We start from the raw sequence: 12,817 nt of genomic DNA on the forward strand, positions 1-12,817 counted from the left end.
TGAAGACAGAGAGGGAGAGCATAGAGGAGAAGAGAACAGAGAAGAGAAAAGAGAGGAGATGAGAGGAGAGGAGAGGAGAGGAATGGAGAAGTGAGGAGAGGAGGACAGAAAAACAGGACGAGAACAAATAACTCCTGAGATAAAATATCAGCCATCTAGCTCAGGAACCAGGGTCAGCTTCCTAGTGGCTGGCCAGTAAAGCTTCAGGTGCTATTCACATGCAGGTATTCTGGTGACACACCAGAATCAACAGCACACACCCAGACTTGTGTTATACCAGGAAACACCACACCCTGGTGTTATCAGTGCACTGCACAACCACTGCCATGTTATATACTTAAAACAACATATAGGCTAATGAAACCACATGCTAAAATCCTTTAATATTTTCTATGATTGCAAATGTTTGAGCTTCAACGTTGTGAGAGATTTGAATATATCAGATTGTTTTGGCTGAATACATCATTAAACATAATCTCTGCCTTGCTGGATTTTATGCAGACACCTGAAAAATTATTCATCTTTTTCTAAAAACATTTTATGAAAAATGTATCGCTTGCCCTGATCTTGTGTGTGTGTGTGTGTGTGTGTGTGTGTGTGTGTGTGTGTGTGTGTGTGTGTGTGTGAAATGTCAGGCTAATTAGAAACAAGCGAACAATGCTCCAAGAGAACAGACTCATCTCTTCTCTGTGACCCCCAGGTCTGCTCCTGCGCCGGGAGTCATAAAGCTCTCAGGGCTCGCCTGGGGCCTTCTCCAGCGATGCCAGCCCCTCGCCCCACTCCAGAGGCAGCAGCCACACAGCACATTATTAATACATGACCTGTCTGCTCCCTCTGCTTCACATACAGCATACACGCTTATCGCTTATCTCTCGTGCACCGCCAGTTTAGACAATCATTCATTTCTCCTCGGACTGAGTACTTGGCATTGGCATCATTTTTGAAACTCTTGTTTTCATAGCTTTCCTTATTCCCCCCACCCCTTTTTTTTCTCTCTTCACCTTAATCATGGGGATAAATTCATTTCTGAGTGGCATGAGGATGCAGGCTATCCAGGGCCACATATGAGCACCTCTTCACTGGCCTCGCAAGCCTAATCTGGTCCGGTGATGAAGCCGAGGTGGGGAGAGGCACGGTGCTCGGCGGTACCGCCTGCTTAAGCCTGCCTTTTATGTGGAGACACATGGTGCACCCGGAGAGAGGTCTTCTGGGGATGCTGGCAGATGGCGTGGCTCTCAGATAAAGGCAGCATCAGTGTGACAAGCGGTGCGGCGCAGCTCCACAGGCCTCTGCGCAAGAGCCCCCGCCGAAGCATCAGGGTGTGTGTGTGTGTGTGTGATGCCTGCCCGGCTGCCACCGCTGCAGTGCGAAGTCCCAGTCTTGAACACAAAAGGCGAATCAGTGCTCACTTGTGGAGACACTAACGCTTTTTTTTGAAGGGGGGGGGGGGAGGTGCAGTGACAAGCTTGAAGGCAACAGAGTTATTGTAGCAGAGCTTTGGTTTTGGGTTGGTACCCCCCCTCCCTTTCATCCTCATAGGTGATTAATCTTGTGAAAAATATTTTTTTGTAATCATGATCAAATCGCTTTGGGAAGTGCTGATGCCATGACCGAAAAAAACAAACATCCTGATTTGAAGGGATATTGACACTCAAGGCTAAGCAATTGTTTCTATCAGAAATGAAAGGCAAGATCATTCAAAATAAATATTCCAGCACAAGCATGCAAAACACACACACACACAATACTCTTACAATACTCTCAAGTTATTGAAATTCAGGTAATTCATCCTCTTGATGCTTTTTTTGTGAAAACAAGACATAATCTTTCTTCATACGTCATCCAACCCACTGTAGCCTACTTGACCATGATACATCATTTGTATTTTACTCCTTTCTGCTAAACAAATGACGCTATCTTTATGATGTGGCTGTGCTAGAAGAGATGGAGGACACAGCAGTACATAATTCCATTCCAGCACCACACATGGAGGAATAAAATAATTATTAAAGCTTTAGAAGGAAAAATGTAATTCTGGCAAAAAACTTTAAGCTCCTATAGGCTCCCCTGTTCTGATCTTTGGTAGAAAAGAACATGCACGCTCATTTATAAATTAGGATCTAAAGAGGGCATTTGCTGTGGAAAAGGGCTGTGAGAGACATGTTGGGCTTTTAAGTGACCCTTAGAGAAATATATAGTGGATGGGAGCCTCCATAGAAACCAATTAAATCTGACTCGGAGGTGCTGGCGTGGTATGCTTATGATCAGTCACCCTGGGTAATAAACTACACTCCGGGGTCGGCGAGGTGTAGTGTTTGGGGGAGACACCGAGACCCAAGCATGCCTCAAGGTAACCAGCTGGACATGAGATATGGGGGCCATGCATGAGGATGGCCCTGACTGGGGCTTAATTTTCTAAAAAAAAAAGAGGTCCAATGCAAATCAGAAACATTGTTGTGTTGGAGACAGCCTCTCAAGTCTCTAATGCAATGTTAAAGCTTATTTGAAAATCCTATGACTTAACAGATGCTTTGCAGCGATACACTTAGTGAATATACACATGAGAATTGTACCATGGAGGTAACATACAAGACCACACATATCAGAATAAGTCATTTTATTTACATGGTGTATCAGCAGATACAAAAAACCTTTTACACTGTATTCAAAATGTGCAATAAGTTGGTATACAGCCTGCCCCTTCAAAAACAAGCATGTCAGAGCTTACACTGCATTCTCGAAGGGCATACTAAACCTGGAACAAACCACAACCGAAAAAAATCACTGCAGCCATAGGCGTCCATAATCACCCATTGTGTCACCACTTCAGCTCTACTTCTAGTGGACAGACGCTCAATCCTAAGTGACAAGCCCAGTCATTCTAACCACGGTGAAACAACATTCGATGTATTCATATTTCTGTATAATCAGAAAGGCCATCAGTAATCATTATGGAGAAATGAGAATTACAACGTACCAAACGTGTGGATAATGAGGATATACTTCTATAAAGATCTGAATAAACTAAGGCCCGAAGCAACTTAAAATTATTAGTATGAACAAATGTAAACTTCCCTAAGGTAACACCTAAGGATAAAGAAATGGACAGCATTGGCTGGATATGCTAGATATTTGAAGATAAAATACTGACTTAACCAGCAATTTAAATAAAAAAGGGATGACAGGTCTATCACTATGAAGGACTGGGAAAACACTATGAAGGGTGTTTCTGTGCTTAAGCGACAAAGTGTTAGCATCAAATGACATGTTTATCGTTTACACTTGATTCACGCCTCAGCTCTGTGGGAAGGATTTTTAATACGCTGAAGGCCAATAATTTGACAAAGTCTTTCCCCAATGGAATGACACGCCAAGCCAGTACCATTTCATGTACATACATATTCTCTTTAGCCAATTGGGGGCTTGATAAAAGTGATAAAGTCCCATTGCTGTTTTCCTATTTACTGCCAACAGCAGGAAGATGATTAGCAGTCCATCTGGTTTAAGGTGTGCTAAGCACTTGGCCCCATAACGCTGTTCAAAATGTACTACTCATTTCTGCCTATACATACATTTCAGAACTATTTAAATTTTAACCCAATGTTTGATCAATGTATCCCAATAACACAACCTAAAATGTGTATCAATTTCCCTTTTAAGTATCACAGGAATGTTTTACTTGTCACAAACCATCGTCCAATGGTCACATGCAGTGCAGAGCAGCAAGTGAAAATTCCTCTAAAACAACCATGCATTTTGCCATCGGGACATGAATAAAACAGGTATGACAAATAGGTACCTGAACAATCCAACACTTTTGTTTTGATATGTTTCTGAACCGGATGATACAGTAAAGCCAAGGTTTGCAGATCTTTGACCAAGTGCTCCATATTCATGCTTTACGAGCCATGGTTTTCCTCAAGTTTTAAAACTCTAGACTAGAGACACAAAATGAAACAATGTACTACCCTCTTACAATGCCCAAATTATTGCCTCACTGCCTTCACACCAAAATAACACCGTTATTTAAAGGAAATAACACTATGACACCATAATGCCATCAAGACCATAAGAAATTATAACCGTTCACAACTTTGGCAGAAATGTATTAAGAAAAAAATGAATGGTAATGGCTGCATATACTGTAATGTTTTGGCAAGGTCTTCCAAGCTGTAATATTGAGCATTTAACATAATGTTCAACTTTTGTGAATCTGTGTGCGGGGAAGGGTGTCCCTAGGTTTGTTTGGCAACTGAATTCTAACCTAAAGTACATCAATCTCCCAAATAAAAACAATGAATACACATCATAAGGCAGAATTTGTTTCCCTTTTCATAAGAACTGTTTAAAAATGACCTGGCATCCATTCTGTCACCTGTGTGTCAACATTTTTGAAGTGTGCCTCCATGTTACACAGTCTATGAATTACACAATGAAATACTTCACAAACTTGCAATGGGAAGAGTCATTTCTGAGGTTATCGAAGCGCTAGAAGCTTCTGGGGAGCTTCTGATACTTTACATAACATCCAATAATACTTGAACCCTAGAAATGTGGAATTCCTTACAAACAAAATGAAATGACAACTGTCAACAAATTAGAACAATGTATCGTAGACCAATATCAGAGTGAAAGATTATTGTCAAACACACAAAATAAGTACCGTTCATGGAGAAACTTTCACATACAAAAAAACAAACAAACAAAAAAAAAACGATAACAGGTTCAAAGGGATTATAAGTCATGAGGATCACATTCACTGAAATGGTTGGAATAAGGGAAGCTGAAAAATAAAATAGCCAAATCATTACAAAACAAAAACGAAAGGAACATTTTCTTCAGATGTCCTTACTGTAAAAAAAAGTTAACGTGATTGGACATAGTAGTGTACTGCCTGTGCGGCTAGCTAATGTAGCTTATAAGTATGGCTCTCTGGAACAGCATACTACACAGGTGGAGTATCAATGGAAAACGCTCAGGCTAAAAGCAGTAAGAACAACAGTGTGGCAATCACTGAGCCAGAAGGGTGGAGGGCAGCGGGAATTACATGATGACTTACTGCCTCTCGTGTCAAATTGTGCACAAACAATGGAGTCAAGAGTTTCAGAAAAATACAAGCAACCCTAAACAACATTAAGACATTTCCCTGTGTGTATCCACAACTGATGACATTTCAATGTTACTAAAGCTTGGGGGGGTTGGGGGTTCTTCTCATGTGCTTCTCGAGTTTCCTTATTTGGGATATGTATGTGTTTATGCATACAAAAAATAAAGAGATAACTTTGTCCAAAGACTACTGATCCTCACAACCAAAGAACAACACAATATGCTTCCCTTGTCATGAACATGCAGAAAATATTCCAGTATATGTTAATCCTCTAAATCACATTCTTTGCACTTGATATGCCCAACAACATAATGACTATCTAATCTAGTATGAGGGAGACACTGGAACCCACTAACACAAACACACATCACCTCTCATCTTTTCCTCGGGAAAAAAAAGAAAATAAGCAATGGCACCAGAACATGTCTAAAAGTTGTTAAAACCTGCTTTGTTGTTTCATCTATCCCAAAAGTGCAAGTAGCAAGCAAAATCTTCTGAAGTTCCAAAACTATTTTAACCATTTTCAATAGTGCTTTTCCTGCAAGTAATCTTTCATCTTATTCGGTAAAGGCAATTTCTGGATCAGGTCTATCCGTGTGTACTGGCGAATGACAAACCGGCAGAGATACTGCAGAGACCGCACTTGCATAAACCGGGACACGGGATTGGTCAGTCTGACGGGGTAGGTCGCAGATCCGGGTAGGCGTGACCTGGAGTAGCAGAAGGCTCCGCTCTCAGAATCCTTTATCGAGTGTTCAATGAGATCCACAATGGACGTGTGTCCCTCTACATCCGGCTGCTCATAGAAGCTGAAACTGCCGTTGGAGTGTTCTATTCTGGTGTGGAGTGTCTTTCCTTGGGAGCGGAAGCTCAGGCTAAGCAGGTAGCGGTCGTCCGAGCTGTCCCGCACCAAGAAGGACCCATCGATCAAGTTGGTCAGCTTCTCCTCCGCCTCCCACCGGGTGATGGGACCCCAGTACCAACCCTGTTTGGCCAGCTTCTTCAGCTCAACGGTCAGACTCGTCACCACCATGTGCCCGCTGTTCTGAACGGCGTCATAGACCCGCCGCACGCCTGGGGCCGAGTTGGGGTCAAAGTTGAGGTGGTGCATGACCCGCTCAGCAACCTGAGCATGAGTGCCCCCAAATGCAGGTAAGGTCCTTTGGAGGAGACTGCCCGACAGTGGAGGTAGAGGAGGTGAGAGGGGGGCTTCGAGTTGCGAGCCTTGCAGCAGAACGTTGGCCGTGTTGAGCAGCAGTCTGTTCACCGACGGTTCCATGAAGAGGTCTGGGGACATCAGCTCCTGGTCGATGGGGTCCTCATCCGCATCAAGAGAGCATCTATCTGACTGTGGCCCTACCTCCATAGGTGACATGCCATCCAGGCAGAAAGAGCGAGAGCCATCTTCAGAGTACAGTCCATCATCTAAAGGCATTGTGTACTGGATATAGTCCTGAGCTGCAAGGCCGATGACTACAGGCACATTTTCATCAATATCTAGATGAAGGTCTCCATTCTGAGGTTCTGGATCCTTCAACGAGTCACTTGACTCTTTAAAGAGTCCATCCCTAGGAAATTCCAGGAAGTCTTTCCGAACACCATTAAGTGCAGGGCTCGCGCCGGATGAATGGATCAAGGCGTTCACCGTGGCTTCCATTTTCATACACGTCTCTTCAGAGTTTGCTGGTCTAAGAGGCCACGGGGTCGGGCTGTAATGGTGGTTTCGGACAGAGGACCGCAATGAGGGCTGGGATTTTAAGTCACTAAATGTAATGGGTGCTGAGGATGATGAGAATGTGTCGTCATCTACAGAACTTACAGACGGTGAACTCCCTTTGACTTTGACCTTCTGTTTTGTAGACAGTCTCCTTTTCAGGGTGCCCATTAGGCTCTCACTCTTGGAGCGATTCTTGGGCCCTTTCTCCTCTTCATTATCAAAGTCACTATTAACAAGATCTTTGCTGTAACAGCCTCCAAACAGGGAGTCTTCCACTGCAAAACTGGCTGCCAGTGTTGACGGTGCAGCAAACTCATTTTCATCTTTGCCTTTTAAATTTAGTGACTTTCTTATGGTCTTAAGGCTTATCTTCTTCATTCTGATAGTTCCTCCCAAATTTAGGCAAGGGGGTGACTCAGGCAATGCTTTACAGATGACCAAGTTGCCTGTCCCTCTGCTTGCTCATCGCTTATCAGGTGAACACCTCTGCCATTCCTGGAAAAGAAATGACTGCTTAGTATTCACTTATTAAGTATGATACATAACTACAACTCACATAACTCAGGATTGAAACACACAGACACATACTTACAAACATTTTCTTAATTATATTATAATAACCAACATTCATAAATAGGCTAGGGCCTACCTAGAAATAGGGGAACAAAAGCAGATAATCTATTTACACATGTATTACAAACGTAGTTCTCCTTTACATTGAAGAAAAGTTTGAATAAACATACATAATGTAACTTAAGTCAAAAGTCTAAAGCAATACAGTTAGTAATATCTGGTTAACAATACATTTTCCCCTTCAGATTTCATCCTGTTTAGAATGCAATAGTAAAGCTATTATAGAGCTTATGATGTTATGAGCAGCCCAATCATTCATACAATTAACCCTTGCGAATGTTTAATTTTAAACAGCTTAAATGTCTGATTGAGGGAATCTGACGGTGACGTTAAATTGTCTGCGAGAGAGGAAGCCAGGAAATGTAATGCCAAACAACAATGTGTTGAAAGTTAACGTTAGCATGCTATCTGGCTTGAACTGATATTGAAGATAGCCAGCTAGCCAAGTTGTTCTTACGTTTCTATTACACACGAACTAAATAAAGGAGACCTGGCTACGATAACCATCATTCTCATCCAAATTCAAGTCCTTATATTAGTTTACAGTCACAACATGAATCATTTAGGAATATTCGGTATTAGGAAACGGTGGGCCTAATTCACGAGCCTAGTGACTGCCAAGATATCCTAAATAGTTAGTTAGCATGCTGGCTAATGCTAACTTGACAAGCTATCATTGTTGGACAAATACAAAGAAAGCCATTTTATCCAAATATTTACGTTTCACATCAATCTAGATGGAATGTGTATATTTACCTGTTGTGTTTCATCCGAAAGACAAGAACTGGTGTATTTCCGAACTATGTCCAAAATATCTGACTCACATACTGAAATAAAACAAGAAGCTAATATCGCTAACGTTTAGCCCAAAGGCTGTACAACCTCTACAACTCTCACTGATGTTGGTTAGCCAACGCTAAAGCTAACGTTACTGCTAACTAGCTTCCAATGCTAAATAATAAAAAATCGCTTTGTCGTGTTCTGAATATGCGATTCACAGCATAAAACACAATTCAACGGGATATACGTTTGAATGCGCGACATTTGCTTAAGGTTTAAACATATCTACAATCACGATGTTTAGCATTTAAAACTTTTCTCCCCCTTTTCAATCGTCCTCTTGCTCTACCCCTTTGTTTGCTGTTGCATCATGGGAGAAAGAGGTAGGTGGTGTTGAAGGGAGAACCTGGGGTCGCTGCTTTACACCAGTCTATGCTTCACACACGAATGGGCTACAAGAAAAACATACGAATCTGTAGTAGCCTAAGATTTCGCGCATAATTTTACTCAATGTTTAGTAGTGTTTTATGTTTCATAACCGCAGGAAACACTAATTCCAGAATACAATATGATTTATTTTACCTATCAAAAAATCAGTCTGAACTTTGTGTAGCCTAACCTTTTTTTTCCAGTTCACCAAAAACATTGTGGACATCAGATTCAAATAATATCAGCATCCTGCCTCGATACCAGCATAGGCTATTTTCCAAATACCATGAAATGAGTTGACACATGTAGGCTAGCCTTTTATAGGTGTGTAGGGCTACCTTGAATCATTGTGAAATATAACAAACCTGAGGATAGGCTGCTAATCAATCCATTGCTGGATGAGGATGAAGTAGGCTAATCAACCCATTGTTGGAACTGTTGTTAGATTGATTAGGCCACATGCATATCTGCTATTAGGTTAGGTATAGGGTTTTTTTTTATCCAGGCACATACTTATTGATCAGATGGACTGTGTGCTTCTATATATTTTAAACACACACACAAACACACCCTCAATCCCCATACACAAACACACCCTCACTCCCCATCTTTGCTTCTGCCAAGATGGGGATGCCAGCCCCACTGAACCTTTCCCCAATAAAATCTTCCCCTTTCTGATTTGCATGAGCTCAGGTCAATGAGGCCTGCAGGCCATAAATAGCAAATGGAACTTGGAAGTTCAAAACTTGTCATATCCAATAGAACATACGTTCTCACTGGCCATGAACATAATTGTCAAGTCGGCTGAGGTGGAATGCAGAGGGCCCAAGTCAAGATCTGGGACCCGTCAGCCCCGCATAAGAGCCTTCATGGATGACTTAACAGTGATGACAACATCTGTTCCAGGGTGCAGGTGGCTCCTCAGGGGCGCCATCGGCTCATCTCCTGGGCAAGGATGAGCTTCAAGCCTGCTAAGTCCAGGTCTCTGGTCCTAAAGAAGGGTAAAGTGTCCGATCGTTTCCGCTTTGCCCTGGGAAAGACCATAATTCCATCGGTGACAGAAAAACCGGTCAAGAGCCTGGAGAAGATCTTTGATAGCTCCCTGAAGGACTCAGCTGCCATAAAACAAACCAAGCGCGACCTGACTACGTGGCTCATATCGATTGACAGATCTGGCCTCCCTGGGACATTTAAAGCCTGGATCTACCAGCACGGAGTCTTGCCAAGAATACTCTGGCCCCTGTTAGTCTACGAGGTACCAACATCAACAGTCGAGGCTCTTGAGAAGTCTATCAGCCAGCTCCTCAGGAAATGGCTGGGGCTCCCTCGGTCCTTGAGCAGCATTGCCCTGTACGGCCATTCCACCAAGCTGCATCTTCCTTTGAGTGGACTAACAGAGGAGTTCAAAGTCACCCGCTCCAGAGAGGTGTTAATGTACAGGGACTCCAGAGACACAAAAGTTGCAGCAGCAGGAATCCTCGTGAAGACCGGGAGGAAGTGACAGGCGCAAGAAGCTGTCACTAGAGCTGAGGCGCGACTAAGGCACAAAAAACGCTGGTGGGCTCCGTGGCAACGGGACGGGCAGGTCTTGGTTGTTTTCCCAAGCCACGTTACGATCTGGCTCGTGGAAAAGAGAGGCGCAGACTGATTCAAGATGAAATACGAGCAGAGGTGGAGGAAGAATGTTACACCAAAATGGCCGGCATGTCCAAACAAGGAGCGTGGACCAGGTGGGAACATGCAGATCCCCGCAGAATCACCTGGGCAGCTCTGGAAAGCCGAGCCACTTCGGATCAAGTTTCTTGTCCAATCCATCTATGACGTCCTCCCAAGCCCAGCCAACCTGCACACCTGGGGCCTGGCAGACACTCCTGAGTGCAAGCTGTGCCAGAAGAGGGGCACCCCGGAGCATATCAGCTGCTCAAAAGCGCTAGGGGAGGGGCGGTACCGCTGGCGCCACGACCAGGTGCTAAAGGCTTTGGCGGACTCCATCTGCTCAGCGATCCAGCACAGCAAGACCCAGGCAGCCCCCAAACAATCAATCACCTTCATTAGAGCTGGGCAGAAGGAACAACACCACCGGCCTAGCTCTACAGGGGGGCTCCTCACCGCCGCCCGTGACTGGCAGCTTCAAGTCGACCTAGGAAGACATCTCAAGTCCTCAAGTTCCCAGGCAACATCACAGCCACTTCTCTCCGCCCAGACATGGTGCTAACATCTGAGTCTACCAAGCAAGTGGTAATCCTGGAACTGACTGTCCCCTGGGAAGACCGTATTGAAGAGGCCCACGAGCGCAAGAGGGCTAAGTATGCAGAGCTCAGCTCGGAGTGCCGGAACAACGGCTGGAAAGCTCGCTGTGAGCCAGTCGAGGTCGGGTGCCTCACTGCTGCGAACCCTCAAACTCCTTGGAGTGAAAGGACTACAATTGAAAAAAGCCACCACAAACATCTTAGAGGCCGCAGAGAGGGCGGGGGGATCCGTGGAGCAACATGCCACTTGGACACAAGCCGGGGACTGATCACCCCCGGCTGGGTCGCCCGGGTGAGGGTGTATGAAGATTAAAGACCCGAAACACCCTATGACCCCGGGTTCTTGACTGATGACGTGTCCAAGTAGCACCAGAAGGTGTATTCAAACTCTAATACAGAGGTCTATCACAACATTAGATGATAATGTGTGACTATGGATTTATAACAATAATGCAGCGGCCATTTTTGACCGGGAACACAAAACTAGTAAACATGAAACACAACAGGAGGGTTAAAATGCACGAGATGAGAAAGTCAAGAGTATAGTGGCAGGAAGCCTAAATGGCTCGGTTTCCTTGTCCCCACATTAGAGTTTGATATTCTGAGTCCACCTGTTCATATCATCTACAGCCTTGGGCCTCCACACTGGGTGCCTAGGCCTATGTGCAGTGGTACGTTTGTCAAACTAGTCATAGGTCCAGTTCTGTTTTGTTACACTTTAGTTGTAATCAGAACTGTACTGTTGTGATATTGTGAATCTTCGACTTTTAGAGCCATAGCACAGTGGGAAAACAATGTCATGGTCACCTGAATAAATACACATACACATCAACCATAATGGTCTGTTATTTTTTGTTCCTTGAGAAATTGGGACTCATAATAGGGACTCATAATTAACATCAACTTTTGTCAAACAAGCACCTCATTCTGAAATATTTTATGTCAGGATAAAGTGGATAATTGCCCCTAGCGTTGCCTAATCAGTGTCATAAACTATTCTTATTGTTCTCCCTCTCTTTCTCTCTCTCTCTCTCTATCTGTGTGTGTGTTTGTGTTTGTCTGTGTGTCTGAGCCTGTTGCGGTGTGGATTCCTGAATGCTGCATGAGAGCAGGAGTTCTGTGAAGAGACATTAATTAGCCTTACCAATTAAAGCTGATCAGTTTGCCTTTTCATAGGCCTCGGAGACAACAAACCTGCTAATGGTCCTGTCTGGCCTCATGGCACATCCAGTAAAATTACTCACGAATATCTGTTTTGAACTAAACAAAACAGTGAATGTGTAGATGAAAGTTGCCAGCGTGTATCTACTATTTCAATGTTACAACCTGATCAAAATCAGCACCCAAAGCACAGGTAACATACACATTCGTTGGAATGACTGTTGCTGACCACATACTTGTTATTACGTTTTAAAAGAATCAATTATGCATTCCAATTTTAGATTAAATGTGCCATCACTTTAAAATAATGGCAATCATCAACTGAAGCAGCTCTTGTTAGAGTGACACAATATGGTGTAAAATATCACTCTGAACAACGTAAAAATGACGATCTAAATTTAGCGTAATTGATGAAGTCCTGTTGAACAGGCACATCATCACATCTCCTTCCGTGTGGGGCTCACAGCTCACCTGATGCATGTTCTCTCTCAGCCTCATCAAACGGTCAGGCCAGATGGACAATGGCCGTCACGAGCGACTAACGGCGTACCACCGCCCAGAGGTCGTATCTCAGTTATGACAGGTCATCCACGACACCACACATTTAACAGGTGTGCACAGGAGGCGAGGGCTTGATGGACATAAGAGGGGGACTTGGGGAGAGCCGAGGCCCAGGCCCAGAGCCCATCGGGGTGACTCACACGACAAGCTGTTTTTGGACCAGACAGATGGTTCCTGCCC

The 12,817-nt window shown here is 43.9% G+C and overlaps 1 protein-coding gene and 1 pseudogene across 1 annotated transcript; one reads left to right on the plus strand and one right to left on the minus strand.

The window, feature by feature from the left end:
* Positions 1 to 2,602: 2,602 nt before the first annotated feature.
* On the minus strand, positions 2,603 to 8,598 carry socs6b (suppressor of cytokine signaling 6b). Its single transcript, XM_076294315.1, has 2 exons — positions 8,214 to 8,598; positions 2,603 to 7,319 (listed from the first exon to the last, which is right to left on the minus strand). Exon 2 carries the CDS (start codon positions 7,200 to 7,202, stop codon positions 5,631 to 5,633), a length of 1,572 nt encoding a protein of 523 aa, XP_076150430.1. The 5' UTR covers positions 7,203 to 7,319; positions 8,214 to 8,598; the 3' UTR covers positions 2,603 to 5,630.
* A 9-nt stretch (positions 8,599 to 8,607) lies between these two features.
* LOC143133430 (uncharacterized) lies at positions 8,608 to 11,221 on the plus strand (annotated as a pseudogene).
* The last annotated feature ends 1,596 nt before the right edge of the window (positions 11,222 to 12,817 follow it).

Source organism: Alosa pseudoharengus, unplaced genomic scaffold, assembly GCF_046254945.1.
Source record: "Alosa pseudoharengus isolate Yale_2024_CS ecotype anadromous, Long Island Sound unplaced genomic scaffold, YU_APseudo_1.1 YU_APseudo_1.1_scf_2, whole genome shotgun sequence".
In the NCBI taxonomy this organism is placed as follows: domain Eukaryota; kingdom Metazoa; phylum Chordata; class Actinopteri; order Clupeiformes; family Clupeidae; genus Alosa; species Alosa pseudoharengus.